The sequence below is a fragment of the Ochotona princeps genome, chromosome 5 (assembly GCF_030435755.1).
Source record: "Ochotona princeps isolate mOchPri1 chromosome 5, mOchPri1.hap1, whole genome shotgun sequence".
Lineage (NCBI taxonomy): Eukaryota > Metazoa > Chordata > Mammalia > Lagomorpha > Ochotonidae > Ochotona > Ochotona princeps.
This window is the reverse complement of record NC_080836.1, coordinates 92,227,562-92,240,235: the sequence shown is the minus strand read 5'-3', so window position 1 is coordinate 92,240,235 and position 12,674 is coordinate 92,227,562. Positions and strand designations below refer to the sequence as shown.

The 12,674-nt window shown below is 62.3% G+C and overlaps 1 protein-coding gene across 4 annotated transcripts; it reads right to left on the bottom strand.

Moving 5' to 3' along the window:
* Positions 1 to 201: 201 nt before the first annotated feature.
* Positions 202 to 12,388, bottom strand: SLC4A3 (solute carrier family 4 member 3). 4 transcript variants are annotated; one of them, XM_004576786.3, is made up of 23 exons: positions 12,129 to 12,385; positions 11,854 to 11,997; positions 11,422 to 11,587; positions 10,553 to 10,845; positions 10,329 to 10,447; positions 9,810 to 10,009; positions 8,161 to 8,309; positions 7,866 to 8,046; positions 7,351 to 7,486; positions 7,028 to 7,211; positions 6,596 to 6,695; positions 5,695 to 5,879; positions 4,902 to 5,127; positions 4,561 to 4,779; positions 4,204 to 4,352; positions 3,869 to 4,063; positions 3,241 to 3,471; positions 3,004 to 3,093; positions 2,487 to 2,653; positions 1,827 to 2,080; positions 1,319 to 1,488; positions 1,006 to 1,179; positions 202 to 427 (listed from the first exon to the last, which is right to left on the bottom strand). In XM_004576786.3, the coding sequence occupies exons 2-23, from the start codon at positions 11,902 to 11,904 to the stop codon at positions 350 to 352; spliced, it is 3,717 nt and encodes a 1,238-aa protein (XP_004576843.2). In that variant the 5' UTR covers positions 11,905 to 11,997; positions 12,129 to 12,385; the 3' UTR covers positions 202 to 349. The 4 variants fall into 4 exon arrangements, with proteins under 4 accessions (XP_004576843.2, XP_058521045.1, XP_058521047.1 ...); XM_058665063.1 differs by lacking the exon at positions 202 to 427 and having other exon boundaries at positions 1,040 to 1,179; positions 1,873 to 2,080; positions 12,129 to 12,388; XM_058665062.1 differs by lacking the exons at positions 11,854 to 11,997; positions 12,129 to 12,385 and having other exon boundaries at positions 11,269 to 11,561.
* Between the last annotated feature and the right edge of the window lie 286 nt (positions 12,389 to 12,674).

Genomic DNA, 12,674 nt, shown 5'->3' with positions numbered 1-12,674 from the left:
AAGCACCGCCCGCCAGCTCCGACCTGCTGTGGCCCTGACTGCTCCCACCCCTGCCCTCTCCAAGGACCCTGTCCTTGTCTAAAGCTTCCCCCCAATGCCGGCCTTGATCATGGAATCCTCCCCTTGTACCCCTTCCAAATTGATAAGCACGACCCGAGAAGAAGCCAGAGGCGGGGGGGTGGGGAGAATGAGAGGCAGACGCCAGACAAGGAGTGTGGCTATAATGAACGCAAAGCCTGTGCTGGTCTATGGGGAGGCTGTCTGTGGCCAGCCCCAGGAGGAGCCCCGCGGGGAGCTGGCCATTCAGGTCCAGCTCGGGTGCAGAGGAGTCCCTTGGCTCCGGTGTCCATCATACGGGCATGTGCAGCTCATTGTACTCGTCCTGGCCGTCCTCGTCGAAGTTGGGCTCAGCGTCTTCCGAGTCCAGCTGCAGAGGCAAGAGCAGGGCAGAGTGGGAGAGGCAGGGACACAGCAGGCTGCTCCCAGCCCCGGCCACTCCTATTGCCTCTTTCTGAGGGGACTATGACCCCAAGTTGCCCAAAACCTGCAGCCCAGACACAAGGCACCTCCTGATCGTAACATTTGTCACAAGAGTGGAGCGGGTCCAGCAGGTGGCTAGACCCATGGCCACTCCTGCTCCTGCTCCCCTGGTCTGCCACATTTCAGCAAGGATGCCCTTCTTCCAGCTGCTAAAGGGCACAAGATGGACCCAACGCCCCCCTGAACCTTAGGTGCTTTTGCTAAGCCCATAGCCCGCACAGCTGTCTGCAGCAGCCCTGAACTTACTCTGTCCCAAACCATTATGCTGATGCACTACCTGGATCAGCACTTAATCTTCCCAACAGCCCAATGTGGCAGGGTCTACTCTCTCCCCTTCCACCATGTAACCTACCTAAAATCACACAGCCAGCAAGTGGCCCGGTGGAGATACAGCAGCCAGGTATCTCGCTTCAGGACCCACCTAACCCAACACTGCCCACCCCGTCAGAAGCCCCCTTCTCTTACTGCCTGTAGCTCCCTCTCCTGGAAGAGCCGGGGCAACAGGCAACGCCTCAGAGGCACTGTGAGCAGCAGCAGGAAGGGGAAGGCAAGGGAGGCCGCCGTGGACTTGACCACCCAGAGCAGCACGATGCAGGCCAGCTGGATACAGGTGAACAGGTGCATCCGCCATGTCCTCACCTGGAGGGCAGGCACAGGACCTCACCATGCAGAAGCCCAGCCTGCTCCCGCATCCCAGCCATGCCACCCTGTACATCATGTGTACCTGCAGCCCCAGGAGCTCCCCTCCCCGCCCTCACCCCATGCTTCCCGGCCTGACCTTGGTCACATAGGGCTGCTCAGGGTGGTGCTTGGCTGGCATGAAGATGAGCAACAGGCGCTGGGAGAGCTGGATGCCGGACAACGACGTGACGCCCATGTACAGGAAAATGCCAAAGAGGACAGCCAGCGGGATGCGACGCAGCACTGCCCCCATGACGATGGACAGGCCTGTGAGAGTGACACAGACCCAACCGGTCCCTCAGGCAACCCGCCAGAGCGGACACACCTGGTGTGCCGCAGCCAGCCCCGTGAGGACGGGCTGGGGGCAACAGGATACAGGGTCTCATTCCCATTTATGGGAGGCAGGGAACCAGGGAAGGGCTTGAGGAGGCTCCAGGAGCACTGGGCAGCAGGGTCAGGGCCAGAGGGGGCGCTGGGCCTGAACCTGAGCACATTCAGAAGGCAGTGGGCAGGCCTGGGACACAGTGTAGGCCAGGCTGTATGCTCCGTGGTGGAGAGGGGCTGCGGGGGCGGGGATGGGGTGCAGGGAGCAGCCGCGCTCTCACCCACGAGGCTTGCGATGAGCACCCCGGTGACCCGCTGCTCCCGCACCTCCTGAATCTGGGGCTTGTCTCCTGGTGCAATGGCAGTGCGCATGACGGTGAGCGCGTTGACGTGGGTGACGGAGCGGACAGTGGCGGCGGTGAGCCACGGCAAGCCAAAGAGGCCACAGAGCCCGCCCAGGGAGCCAATCAGTAGCAGGTCAAGGTGGAAGCCGGAACCCTTGAGCAGCCTCCTGGCCTTCTGGCTGACAATGAGCCTGCAGGGCGACATGGTGAGGCGGGGCTGGGCCGGCTCCCTCTTTCCATCCCCTCCTCCCCGCCGCCCCATTCCTCCACACTGGAGCAGAGCCACGTCCTCACACCGTCGACAGCGCGGTACTGTCACAAACACTTGATCTGGCTCTCACCCATCATTGTGGTGGGTGACACATGTGTACCTGGATAACAAAACACATTGCAGTGTCCCCAGCTCTGGGATGTGCCACCATACACACAGGGGTGGTGACACTGTCCTCAGGCCAACACACCTGCCCCAGCGGTCCCGCACTGGCCTAAGGACCGCTGCACCCCCAGACCAGCAGTATGCCCCTACCTTAACCCTGACACCAAGCCAAGGAGACAGCCCAGCCCCTGCCCCACCCAGCCGGCCCCCAACCCACTTACGCCGTGATTTGTGTCTCCATGAAGATGAGGATGAGGACCAGGAGGGCAGGGACAGCAGCTGCCACCATCATCCAGGGTGGGAAGGGCCGGGCGCTGCCCAGGGGTGGGATGAACCATGTGCGCTTGTGAGGGGAGGTCACCGAGAGGCCCGTGGGTACCGTCAACTTCTGCAAGGCAGGGAGAATGCAGGGCTCAAGGCCGCAGTGGCATCCCCGCAGCAAGAAGGCCCCTGTGAGTTCTCAGCCCTCCATAGGGGACCAGGGGGAACTAATGTGCAGACAGGTTTGGGGAAATAAATGTTGCAGCCTCTGAAGTCACCATCATGCCACAGGTGTGGTGAAAGGCAGAGAAGGGACACATTTTGCTGAGCCGAGACCCGGGCTCCAGCCCCACACCCCAACAGGTGCTTTGAAAACTCCAGGGGCTCCTCCTCGCCCCACCCACCCAACACTAAGCTGAGTTCCAGCACTGCTCCTGGTGCCCCCAAGCTGGCCGCATGCAGCCAGGGCTCACGCACCTGAGTATAGGTGTCTGTGATGGAGTAATCCACCAGGACCATCACGAGGATGGAGATGGGGATGCCAAAATCTCCAATGATGCGGCGCGCCTGCCAGGAGGGGAAGGAAGTAGAGAGGGAGGTGGAGGAGGAGAGGAGGACCGCAAATACCTGCCTGGGACCCCTCTTTCTGCCCCGACCGCTGCCAAGGGTGGCGCCCCCCGCCACTAGAGGGCGCCATAACCAGCAGCCACACACCTTGCCACCCAGGAAGCGGCTGTTCCTGAACTTTCGCAAGAAGAAGGCGATGAGGAAGGTCCCTAGCATGAGGATGAGGGAGAGCAGGGCTGTGTTGGGCTGGTTCCGGGGGCCTGGTGGGCCCTCGGTAGGCGGCAGGGCACTCCCGTTCAGCTCCAAACCGGCCTCTGGAACTCCTTCCAGGGCCCCCTCTGGGGGGTAGAAGGGCAGCAGGGGGTGCTCTGTGAAGACCTGGATGAGGATAACAAGGGACATCTCATCACCCGCCCTAGTTTCATCACCAGCAGGAACTGAAGAGATGACAACACACATTTAACCACAGCTTGCACATGCGCACACACATACAAACACCCCTCCAGTCAAAGGGACCTGAGGACCGTGGTCCCTCAGCACAGAGGCTGCATCTCTGGCCCATCACATGGGTGTGCCAGTGCATGCTCACTGCACAACCTCCTGGCGGCCACCTGCAGCCTTTAACAGGCATCCCTCCAGCTCTGACTCCCTCTCCTCCAGCTCCGACCTGGCCCAGGAGTCCCCGCGGCCCCAACAATGCCCTCCTCCCTTCTTACCCTGTCTCCTGCTCTGCTACCCAAGGCGCTGCCCACCCCAACGCCTCTCCAGTGGTCACCTTGTAGAGCTTGTGGAAGGTCTCATAGATGAAGATCAGTGAGATGAGGAAGGCAAAGATCTCCTGGGTGAACGGTGAGATATAGCGCACCAGGAAGCTGCCCTCTGCGGCCACCAGGGCCAGCACGAAGACCACCAGCCAGAGGCCGACCCACACACGGCCAGTGAGGTACTCCAGCTCCTGAGCTTGGCAGAACTAGCAGGGAGAGCAACAGGTCACCCACAGCTGGTCTGCCCTGCTGGCTGCTGCCTTGTGCGGCTGGGGGAGGGGTGCCACAGGGACCCATCCACCCCTCCACCAGGCAAGCAGGGCAGCTGCACAGGCTAGACTCTCACCTTGAAGAAAGCCTCTTCAAAGACCAGCAGGGGCCCAGAGAAGCCCACCACAAGCAGCGGCTGGGCTCCCAGCAGAGAGAAGAGGACGCCCAGCACAGCCGTGGACACAATCAGCTCTGACACGCCCATCAGCCCTTCTGTCTTCTCCCCTGGGATGGGCATGCTCAGTGGCAGGCCCTCGGCTCATCCGAAGTAAGCCGATGGCCCCAACAGCAGCAGAGTAGCAGGAGGGTCCCCTTCCCATGGCAACCCTCTTCCCCCCAAGAATGATCAGCCTCCTTACTTTATGACCAGCACCCTGGCCCAGACACCCTGCAGGTGACAGGGGCCCTTGAAGCACCCAGAGGAGCCCCTCACCTAGCAGCCCCCCAAAGGTGATGGCAGGGCTGAGTGCAGCGAAGTAGATGAAGAGCACAGCTGCCACACACTGCGAGTGCAGGGCGTCCCGCAGGTCGCTGGGGTACTGCGGGTACCGGCGCTTCACATCCCGAATCAACCCTCCAAACACAGAGCCCGTCCGCAGGAGGGGGTCGTCCTCAGGAGCCACCTCGGAGCCCCCCATCTCCAAAGCCAGCTCTGAGGGAAAAAAGGAGCTGCTGGGACTCGGATCACGCCCCCCACACCTGCCACCTACCCAAGCCCAGCCCCGCCTGGAAGGAGATGTGTGTGTGTGCGCGCGCGCGTGCGCACGCTCTAACCTTTCCCAGGAGCCAGGTAGCCGCCCCGCGTGGTCATCTCAACCTTGGTCTGCTCACGCTCCCGCCGCTTGCGCAGCAGTTCACGCTGGAAGGCAGCCACGGAGCGCAGCAGGTCCCGGCCTTCTACCTCCGACGGGGGGATCACGATACTGCCATCCAGGAACTCACTGATGGCGCTCAGCAGGTCCTGCCGGTCATCTGCCTGGTAGGCAGCCTCGTGAAACAGCTGTAGAATGGAGTGGAGGGCAAAAGGGACCGGATCAGTGAGCCAGTTAAGGCAGGGTCCACAGCCACACCATACCACCGCAGTCTACCAGCACACATTCCCCACGTGGCACAGTCCAGGCCAAGAGCCCTGACCTCCCTACATCCCAGGGCCTCCAGATGCGCCCACCAGCAACCCCTAAGGAGGTGCCACGTGGTCCACCACACAGGGGCCCCAAGAGCCATGCTGAGTGCACCCCACGGATAAACAGGGGTTTGGAACATCATCGCCCCTAGCATTGAGAAGCTATGGTAGGGAGCTACACCCGCCCCTTTAAGGCCTGCAGCCCCTCAAAAGCTCTGGCACTGGACTGCTTCAGTCACCTGCCACAGCCCCACAGCCCCACAGCCCTGCAGCCCCGCAGCCCCACAGCCTTGGTTCCCTTTTCTCCCCTGGACCAAGAGCTCACCCACTAACAGCTTCCAGAGCATAGCTCCCACCCAGGAGTGAACCTTAGCCACCCTTCCCTCCACGCAGGACCCCAGGGGAAGAGGTCTGGGGAACCCTAGCTTGGGGTGCAGCACCCACCTTGTCAGACATGAGGGTGGCAATGGAGCGCCCCAGCTCATGGTAGTCGGTGCTAATGTGGCTGGGTCCCAGCATGACAAACAGGAAGCGCACTGGCACAGGGACCTCCAACACCGACTCCAAGAGCACAGCCTCACTCAGCCGCACGAAGGCGGCCGCTGGCTGCTCCAAGAAAGGCACACAGCCTGGAGGGAGGGAGGAGAGGGAGGACAAGGAGGCATGAAGCGCTAGGCAAAAGGGAACAGTCAAAGCAGACTCAGAAGTGGGTATCAGCTGGGGTTGTCATGTACAGCTGAGCAGGTTGTACACTGCATCAAGAAACCCCCAATGGGCCTGGAGCGGTGCCCTAGCATCTAAAGTCCTCGCCTTGAATGTGCCAGGATCCCATATAGGCACTGGTTCTAATCTCTGCAGCCCTGCTTCCCATCCAGCTCCCTGCTTGTGGCCTGGGAAAGCAGTTGAGGTTGGCCAAAAGCCTTGGGACCCTGCACCCGCATGGGAGACCAGGAGGAGGCTCCTGGCTCCTGGCTCCTGGCTTCGGATCGGCGCAGCTCTGATCATTGCAGTCACTTGAGGAGTGAATCATCAGAGAGAAGATCTTCCTCTCTGTATATCTGACTTTGCAATAAAAATAAAATAAATCTTTAAAAAAAAAAAAGAAAGAAACCCCCTCTTCACTTCTATGTCATGAGACTGCACCAACAGGTGCAAATTAAGCAAATCAAAGAAGGGCCACTTCTCTCTAATCCTCACAGTGATGCTTATACAAACTAACAATCATGCAGAAAGAAAAAGAACAGAGCAGGAGCCAAGAGGGGGCCTGGCTGAACACGGAGGAGGCAGAGCTCAAGCCAAGCAGGCCGCCACTGTGGGAGGCAACACGGGCGCCCGGCCTTCTCACCCACAAGCACGACGGTGGCCTCGGCATCTTCGGGGATCTTCTGAAGCAGCTTCAGGCTCTTCCCCCGGTGGCCGTCTCCCCCAGGCATGTGGAGGGGCTTCTAAGGACGCAGAACTGGAATAGGGCTGGGACCCAGACCGCAGGCCGTGGTAGGCCCTCCCACCCACCCCCCACGCCATCCCAGGGCTGAGGCCCCCGCAACCCCCACCCTCCCAGCCTGGGGTCCGCACCCCTCCTCAACACCCCACCCCAGCCCCTCAGCCACATACTGGCACTCAGATGGCTCCCCCAGCTCGGCCATGTCGCCCGGCTACATCTCTATCCTCCAGGGACCTCAGCACGCACAGCCAATCCCGATCTGCTCAGCGACTTCACACCAGACCCAACCCCTTCCCAGGCCTGCCCAGTCCATGTCTGCTCGAGGTCACTGACCTCTCTGGAGTCTGGGTCATGAGGCCAGAGCGGGGCTGGCTCGCCCACATCATCAGCCACGGTGGGCACGGCGCCGTCGGGGCCATGACTGGGGGTCGGATGATGGTTTCCCAGGACGGAGTTCACACTGGAGCTCGATGGGTTTCGGGGGAAAAAGCCACTGTCCTTGTCATCATTGGGATGGCTGGGGGGAAGAGGAGAGGCAGGTTGATGAGGGGGTTGCATTAGATGAGAAGCAGAGGGTCGGGGCTTCCAATAGCTGCTAAAAGGAATGGGACCATCATGCACAGCCTTGGAGGGCCCTCTAGCCCCCCAGCCCACACCTGTGTTTCAGCAGCAATGTGCGCAATACACTGGCCCTGTCCTCCGGCCGGATCTGGTCTGACACAATCATGGTCTCCACCACCAGGTGCGCGATGCCAGGCAGTGTGGTTTGCTCCAAGTCCAGAAGGGCAGCTCCTAGGGGCGTGGCCAACAGAGGGGCATGGCCCCATCCACCCACCCATTCACCGCCACCTCCCACCACGCCACCTTGCTTCTCCAGGGCAGGCTGGGCAAGCCAAGTGCCTCAGCACCCAACCAGATCCACAGCTCCATGGGCCAGTACTAAAGACCTACTGTGTGCCGCATGGGTACTGAACATCTACTGGGTGCTGGGCACAGTACCAGACACCTCAGAGTTTACAGGCTGCTAAGGCATTGGGTCTCCACGGCCCCAAAGGAGCAGCCAGATCTTGCCTGGGCCCAGGAGCCTGGGAGTGGGGGGAGGCAACAGGGTCCAGGAGCCCAGCTAAGGCTGAGCTATGTGGGGATGAAGGGGCCCAGCCCAAGTCCCCACCATGGGCAATGGTCCTCCTGAGTTCCAGCAGGCTGCGGAAGGACAACGAAGCCACGTGGGGCTTCCCCCAGCGCTCTGTCTCCTCCTCCACATCCTCCTCAAACTTGATCCAGCGTGCCGTCTCCCGCCAGTGCGGCTCCTGGCTGCGATCCAGCATCAGCTCGTTCAGTTCCACGAACACCTGGATGCCAAGCACGGAGACAGCTGGGACGAGCGGGTCAGGTGCAGGACAGGGACACAGGGCTCAGGGCAGAGGGCATACAGAGGCCACAGCCCACACTCTGGGGTGCCACACCTCATGTGGCCTCCGGTCAGGCTGCTGCTTCTTCTTCTTCCGGCGCACCGAGGGGGCCAGACCAGCTCGACTGCCCCTCCCGCCCTGCACCCGGGATGGCTTCTTCACCAGATGCCGCCGCACGCCAGGATTGTCCTCCAGCCGATGGCCTGCAGGGAGGAGCAAGCGCCTGGTGAATGCAGGAGCCAGGTTCAGGGCCACCCCAGGTCCCTGCTCTGTCCAGCCAGGCTGAAGGGTGGGCACACAAGTCACTGAGGAACCAGGCTGCCAGGACCACAGCCCATAATGTGGCAGAACTCAGGAAGGGAGAAGGATCAGCCAAGTGCCAATCAAAAGGAAGACCCAAGCTATTCCTCCAGCTAGTCCCCAGCCCATCCCCAACCCTGGGTGGACCTTAAGGGCCTGCCATCGTCAGCACCCCTCGCCCAAAGTCCCTGTAACTGACAGGTGCCCCAGGCACTAAACTCCCAGCACTTCCCATGGGCTCACCCAGTAGGTACATACCCTGCACACTCAGCAGGGCTCCCCTCCATGCCACTCTTCCCCTTGTCCCAGGCCGGCAAGTAGGCCAAGGCTTACCACCCAGTTACTTACAAGCTGCTGCCCCTGCCAAGGGACTTAGCTGGCCCCCGGGCTCCCAAAGAACACAGTCCTCAAAGTCCAGCACAAACATCTCCAGGTCCTCAGAGGCCAGGGAGTCACCCGGGCTCGGAGCTCGATTGCCCGTGGGGCCCATGCCCTCAGCATCTCCTAGCCCAGGGCTCAGCATCCCATTGGGCTCTGTGGTCTCCTCCATTAGCATTGTCATTGTCCCGCACAGTGGCCAAGACCTCAGTCCCTGTTCCCTATGGCTCTCCTGGGAGGCCAGAATGGTCTCCGTCCAACTGGAGCGGCAAGTGGCCAGCCCTCCCAACCCTGACTGACACCCCGTGTTCCCAAGCCTGCTCCCTGTCCCTGTCAGCTCCCCCTGGGTCTGTAAACAGGTCCTCCCCTTGACCCTCCCATCCTGCCACCACGGCTGCTGCTACCACCGCTGCCATCGGATTGTTCCTGCCCCTGTCCTCAGGCCCTGGCAACTTTCCATGACGTATTGAGCTCAAAGCCCTACCCTTCCCTCCTCCCCCTACCCAACCCACAGCCTGAGGAGGAGGAAGAGAAGGGCAACAGGGCGGGACCAGTGATGTGATGCCCCTGGCCTCGGCACGAAGCCCTATGCACGATGACAGGTGGCACAGAAGCCAGGGTACTGATAAGATGGAAGGAATGTACCGAGATCACAGCCAGGCCTGGCCGAGGAGGGGGCTGAAGGGGTGAGGAGCGCCTGACGCAGGGAAGAACAGGGGCTGGGTGAGCAGAGCAGCCCGGCTCTAACAACCCTAGCTTGAAGGGGAGTCCGGAACTGGGGGACACAGGGAGAGGGGGTCCCTCATTCCAGGAGTGACTCAGAGGACAGAGTCAGGCCTACAAGGTGGAAGTGTCCCAAGGGCAAACCTCAGCTCTGGCAACCAGGGAGGTGGCTGTGTGGGGCAACTCTGACCGCACACCAGCAGACAGGGATGCTGACAGGGCCCTGGACAGGGGCTAGCAGACACTCTCAGAGGTCCCTGGCAGGCCAGGTGTCCCCATGGGTTGCCCCAGGAATCACTCACTCTTCATGTCATCCAGGTCCGCAGAGCCCAGCATCCGGGCCTCTGCCTCATCCGTGGGCACCTGCTGCTCCGGGCCCCCCGGGTTGCCTAGGGCACTGCCTGGACACAGTCGCTCCCTCAAGTCGTAACTGGCCGATGGGCTCCAGGGCCGGGTCTTCTCCCCGGCCACCCGGGAGGCCCGGGTTCGTGGGCTGGGAGAGCTGGGAAGGCAACAATGCAGCCTTGGACTTGACAGGCTACTGCCTTCCCAGGAGGCCTGCAGCACCAGCCAAGGCCCTCCTGGACAGAAAAGGAAGCAGACCTGGCTCCCCACCCCCACCTCCATCACTCCAGTCCTTCCCACCTCACTGGTACCCCTCCTCTGCCTTCATCCCCATCTTCTCCCTCACTCCCTCAGCTCAGCATCTCCTGCAGAGTAAGCCAGGTGGACAGAGAAGCTCCCCTCTCTTTCCCTCTCCTCTCTGGGGTGAAGAAGGGGGTGACCTTGGGTTCTGCTCAGCAGGAGCCCAGGACCAGTACCTGACCAAGTGCTGCGGGCTCTTGTCAGGGTGTGGGCCCACTGCGGGCAGCGACCTGGCGAAGGCGGCCCTCCCAGCCAGGCGTGGGCTGTCATCCTCATCACTGCCTCCGATGGAAAACTGTGGACAAACAGGTACAACCCCGGCCCTGCCTCAACTCACCTGCCAGCCACCTGCCCCCGACTCACAATATCCTCACCCCTCTCTCCAAGGCATAGATGCTACCTTTGCCTTCTTGGGGGACCCTGAGTTTGGGGGTTCCACAGGTTCTGCCTCGGACTCCCCTTCCTCTTCTTCCTCTCCCTCCTCCTCTTCCTCATCCTCTTCGTTGTCGGCCCCAGCTGCCCCTTCCTCCTGGATGGGAGGGGTGCCCTCCGAAGGGGGAGCAGAGGTCTTCTCCTTTTTCCGCTTCCTCCTGGAGTGCCGTGTGGAAGTGGCGGGCAGCCGCCGCAGTTTATGAGGTGGAGGCAGGCGCGCCGAAAGCGGGTGGTGGGTGTGGTGGGATGTGTGCCGGTGAACTGGGGGTGCAGGAGAGCCGGTTGAAGCCCTGACACAGAACGGGGGTTCCTCCCTACCCCAAGGGAACACACCCCATTCTAGCTCAAGGCTCAAACAAGAACACCCCCAGTGCTCCCCACTCCACCCCTGCCCCGCCCGACAGAGTGTCCAGGCTCCTGTCTCAGGGGAGGCCTGGTTAGCACTGGGGAGAGGAGCGATGGAGAGGGACCGTCATGAAATGGGGGTGGGGAGAGGAGGACATGAGACAGCAGGAAGGACAAGAGTCACTAGGAGGGAGATAAGGCAGGCCCAAAGACAAAGATGAAGGTCAAGAGAGGAGGCTCAGGCCCATTTCCCTACATCCGCCCTCTTCTGAGCCCCCCACCTCCCCGGCTCCCCAGCAGGTGGTCACGTGATGGGTGAAGGAGGCAGGATGACTTAACATGGCATGGTGGCCCAGCACAGAGTCCAGCACAGTGTCCGGCACAGGATGGCCCTGGGTGGCCAAGCCGGTGGTGAGCGCAGTGATGGGGGCGCGATGAAGGTGATGGTGGTGAGGGCAGCCGCACTAGGGGGGGGGTCCAGGGACTACCCACACGCAAAGTCCCGCTCGCTGAAGCTGCGGCTGGGCTTTTCCGGGTCCCAGGCCGGGGGTTTGCTGATGAGGTCCCCAAACCTGCTCACGGCCAAGGTCTTGCCCAAGTCATCGTCCTCCTCCTCCGTGTCTGGACTCAGAGGGGGCTCCTCCAAGGGTACCCGGACCTGCTGGGCCCAGATGGCCTTATCTAAGGACCCCCAACTCCAATCCGAGCTGAAGAGGTGGGGAGGTCAACAGGCTCCCTCTTCCACAGCAACCCCTTCCCCTGTACTCCCTTCCCCCACTGGCCTGGGGCAGCACCCCAACAACCAACCTCTCCCAGGCTCCTGGGAAATACCAAGCCCGTTGCTTGGAGTGCCAAGGCTGGCCAGAGGACGAACCTTGCGCTCCTCTGCACCCCCACCCCACCCCACCCCCGCGCATCGGTCACCTGGGGTAGCGGGGAGGCGCCCCCGGGCGGCGGGATCCGTCCATTGGCCATGGTCAGGGATGCGGCTTGGGAAGCTCTGGCTCACGAAGGAACCCGAGACCCGGGTGAGAAGAAGGGGGCGCTGCGGGGGCCTAGTAGGGAGTCCTGGGGAGGAGGAGGGCGGGGTCAGGATCTCCGCGCGGGGGCTCCCCCCACTCCCGGCCCCAGCGCGTCCCCGTGGCTCAGCCCCTCCCGGAGGCGGCCCGCACCCCACGTCCCGCCCCACCCCGCCGTACCTGGGGGCTCAGGAGCCTGCAGGGCCCCGGTCGGTCGCCTTGCCCCATGTCCCTCCCCGCTCGCTACCAGGCGCGGCCGCGGGGCTCCCGTCCGGCCTTTCGCAGCGCAAAGCCGAGCGGGCTCGGGCGGACGCAGGCGCCGGAGCCCGTAGCCCGGGGCTCCACCTCCTCGCGCTCGGCCCGCAGCTCTGCCGCCGCCGCCGCCGCGGGGCCGCACAATGGGAGCAGCTGGGCTGTGACTCACCCCGCCCTGGCCGGCGCGGGGCCCCAAGTGCCCACACGCTGCTGCTCCAGGGCGCCCCACACGTTGCTGGAGGCTGGAGCTTGGCCCTACATTCCCACAAACCCCCAAATTCATCCCCTGCCTCCCCCTTCTCAAGCAGCTTTATCGGAGACCCTTCCTTCCCTTTAAGCTCTGGAAGGGACCTCCTCCTCTTTCTTGGGACCTGAGAACCAAAGGAAGAAGCACCTGGAAGAAGCACTGGCCTCATCGCTCAAGGGCTGGCCTCTGCAGCCTGGCACCGCCCACCCTGCGTTTGACCTTGG

What these genes read in the sequence shown, in the direction of transcription:
- SLC4A3 (XM_004576786.3), bottom strand. Translation starts at nt 11,904, where the DNA reads ATGGCCAATGGACGGATCCCGCCGCCCGGGGGCGCCTCCCCGCTACCC. An exon ending in CCTTCCACAAGCTCTACAAG is followed by an intron (nt 3,472 to 3,868) that starts GTGACCACTGGA and finishes ATCCTCATCCAG; the next exon opens with GTCTTCACAGAGCACCCCCT. An exon ending in ATGGAGACACAAATCACGGC is followed by an intron (nt 2,081 to 2,486) that starts GTAAGTGGGTTG and finishes GTCGCCCTGCAG; the next exon opens with GCTCATTGTCAGCCAGAAGG.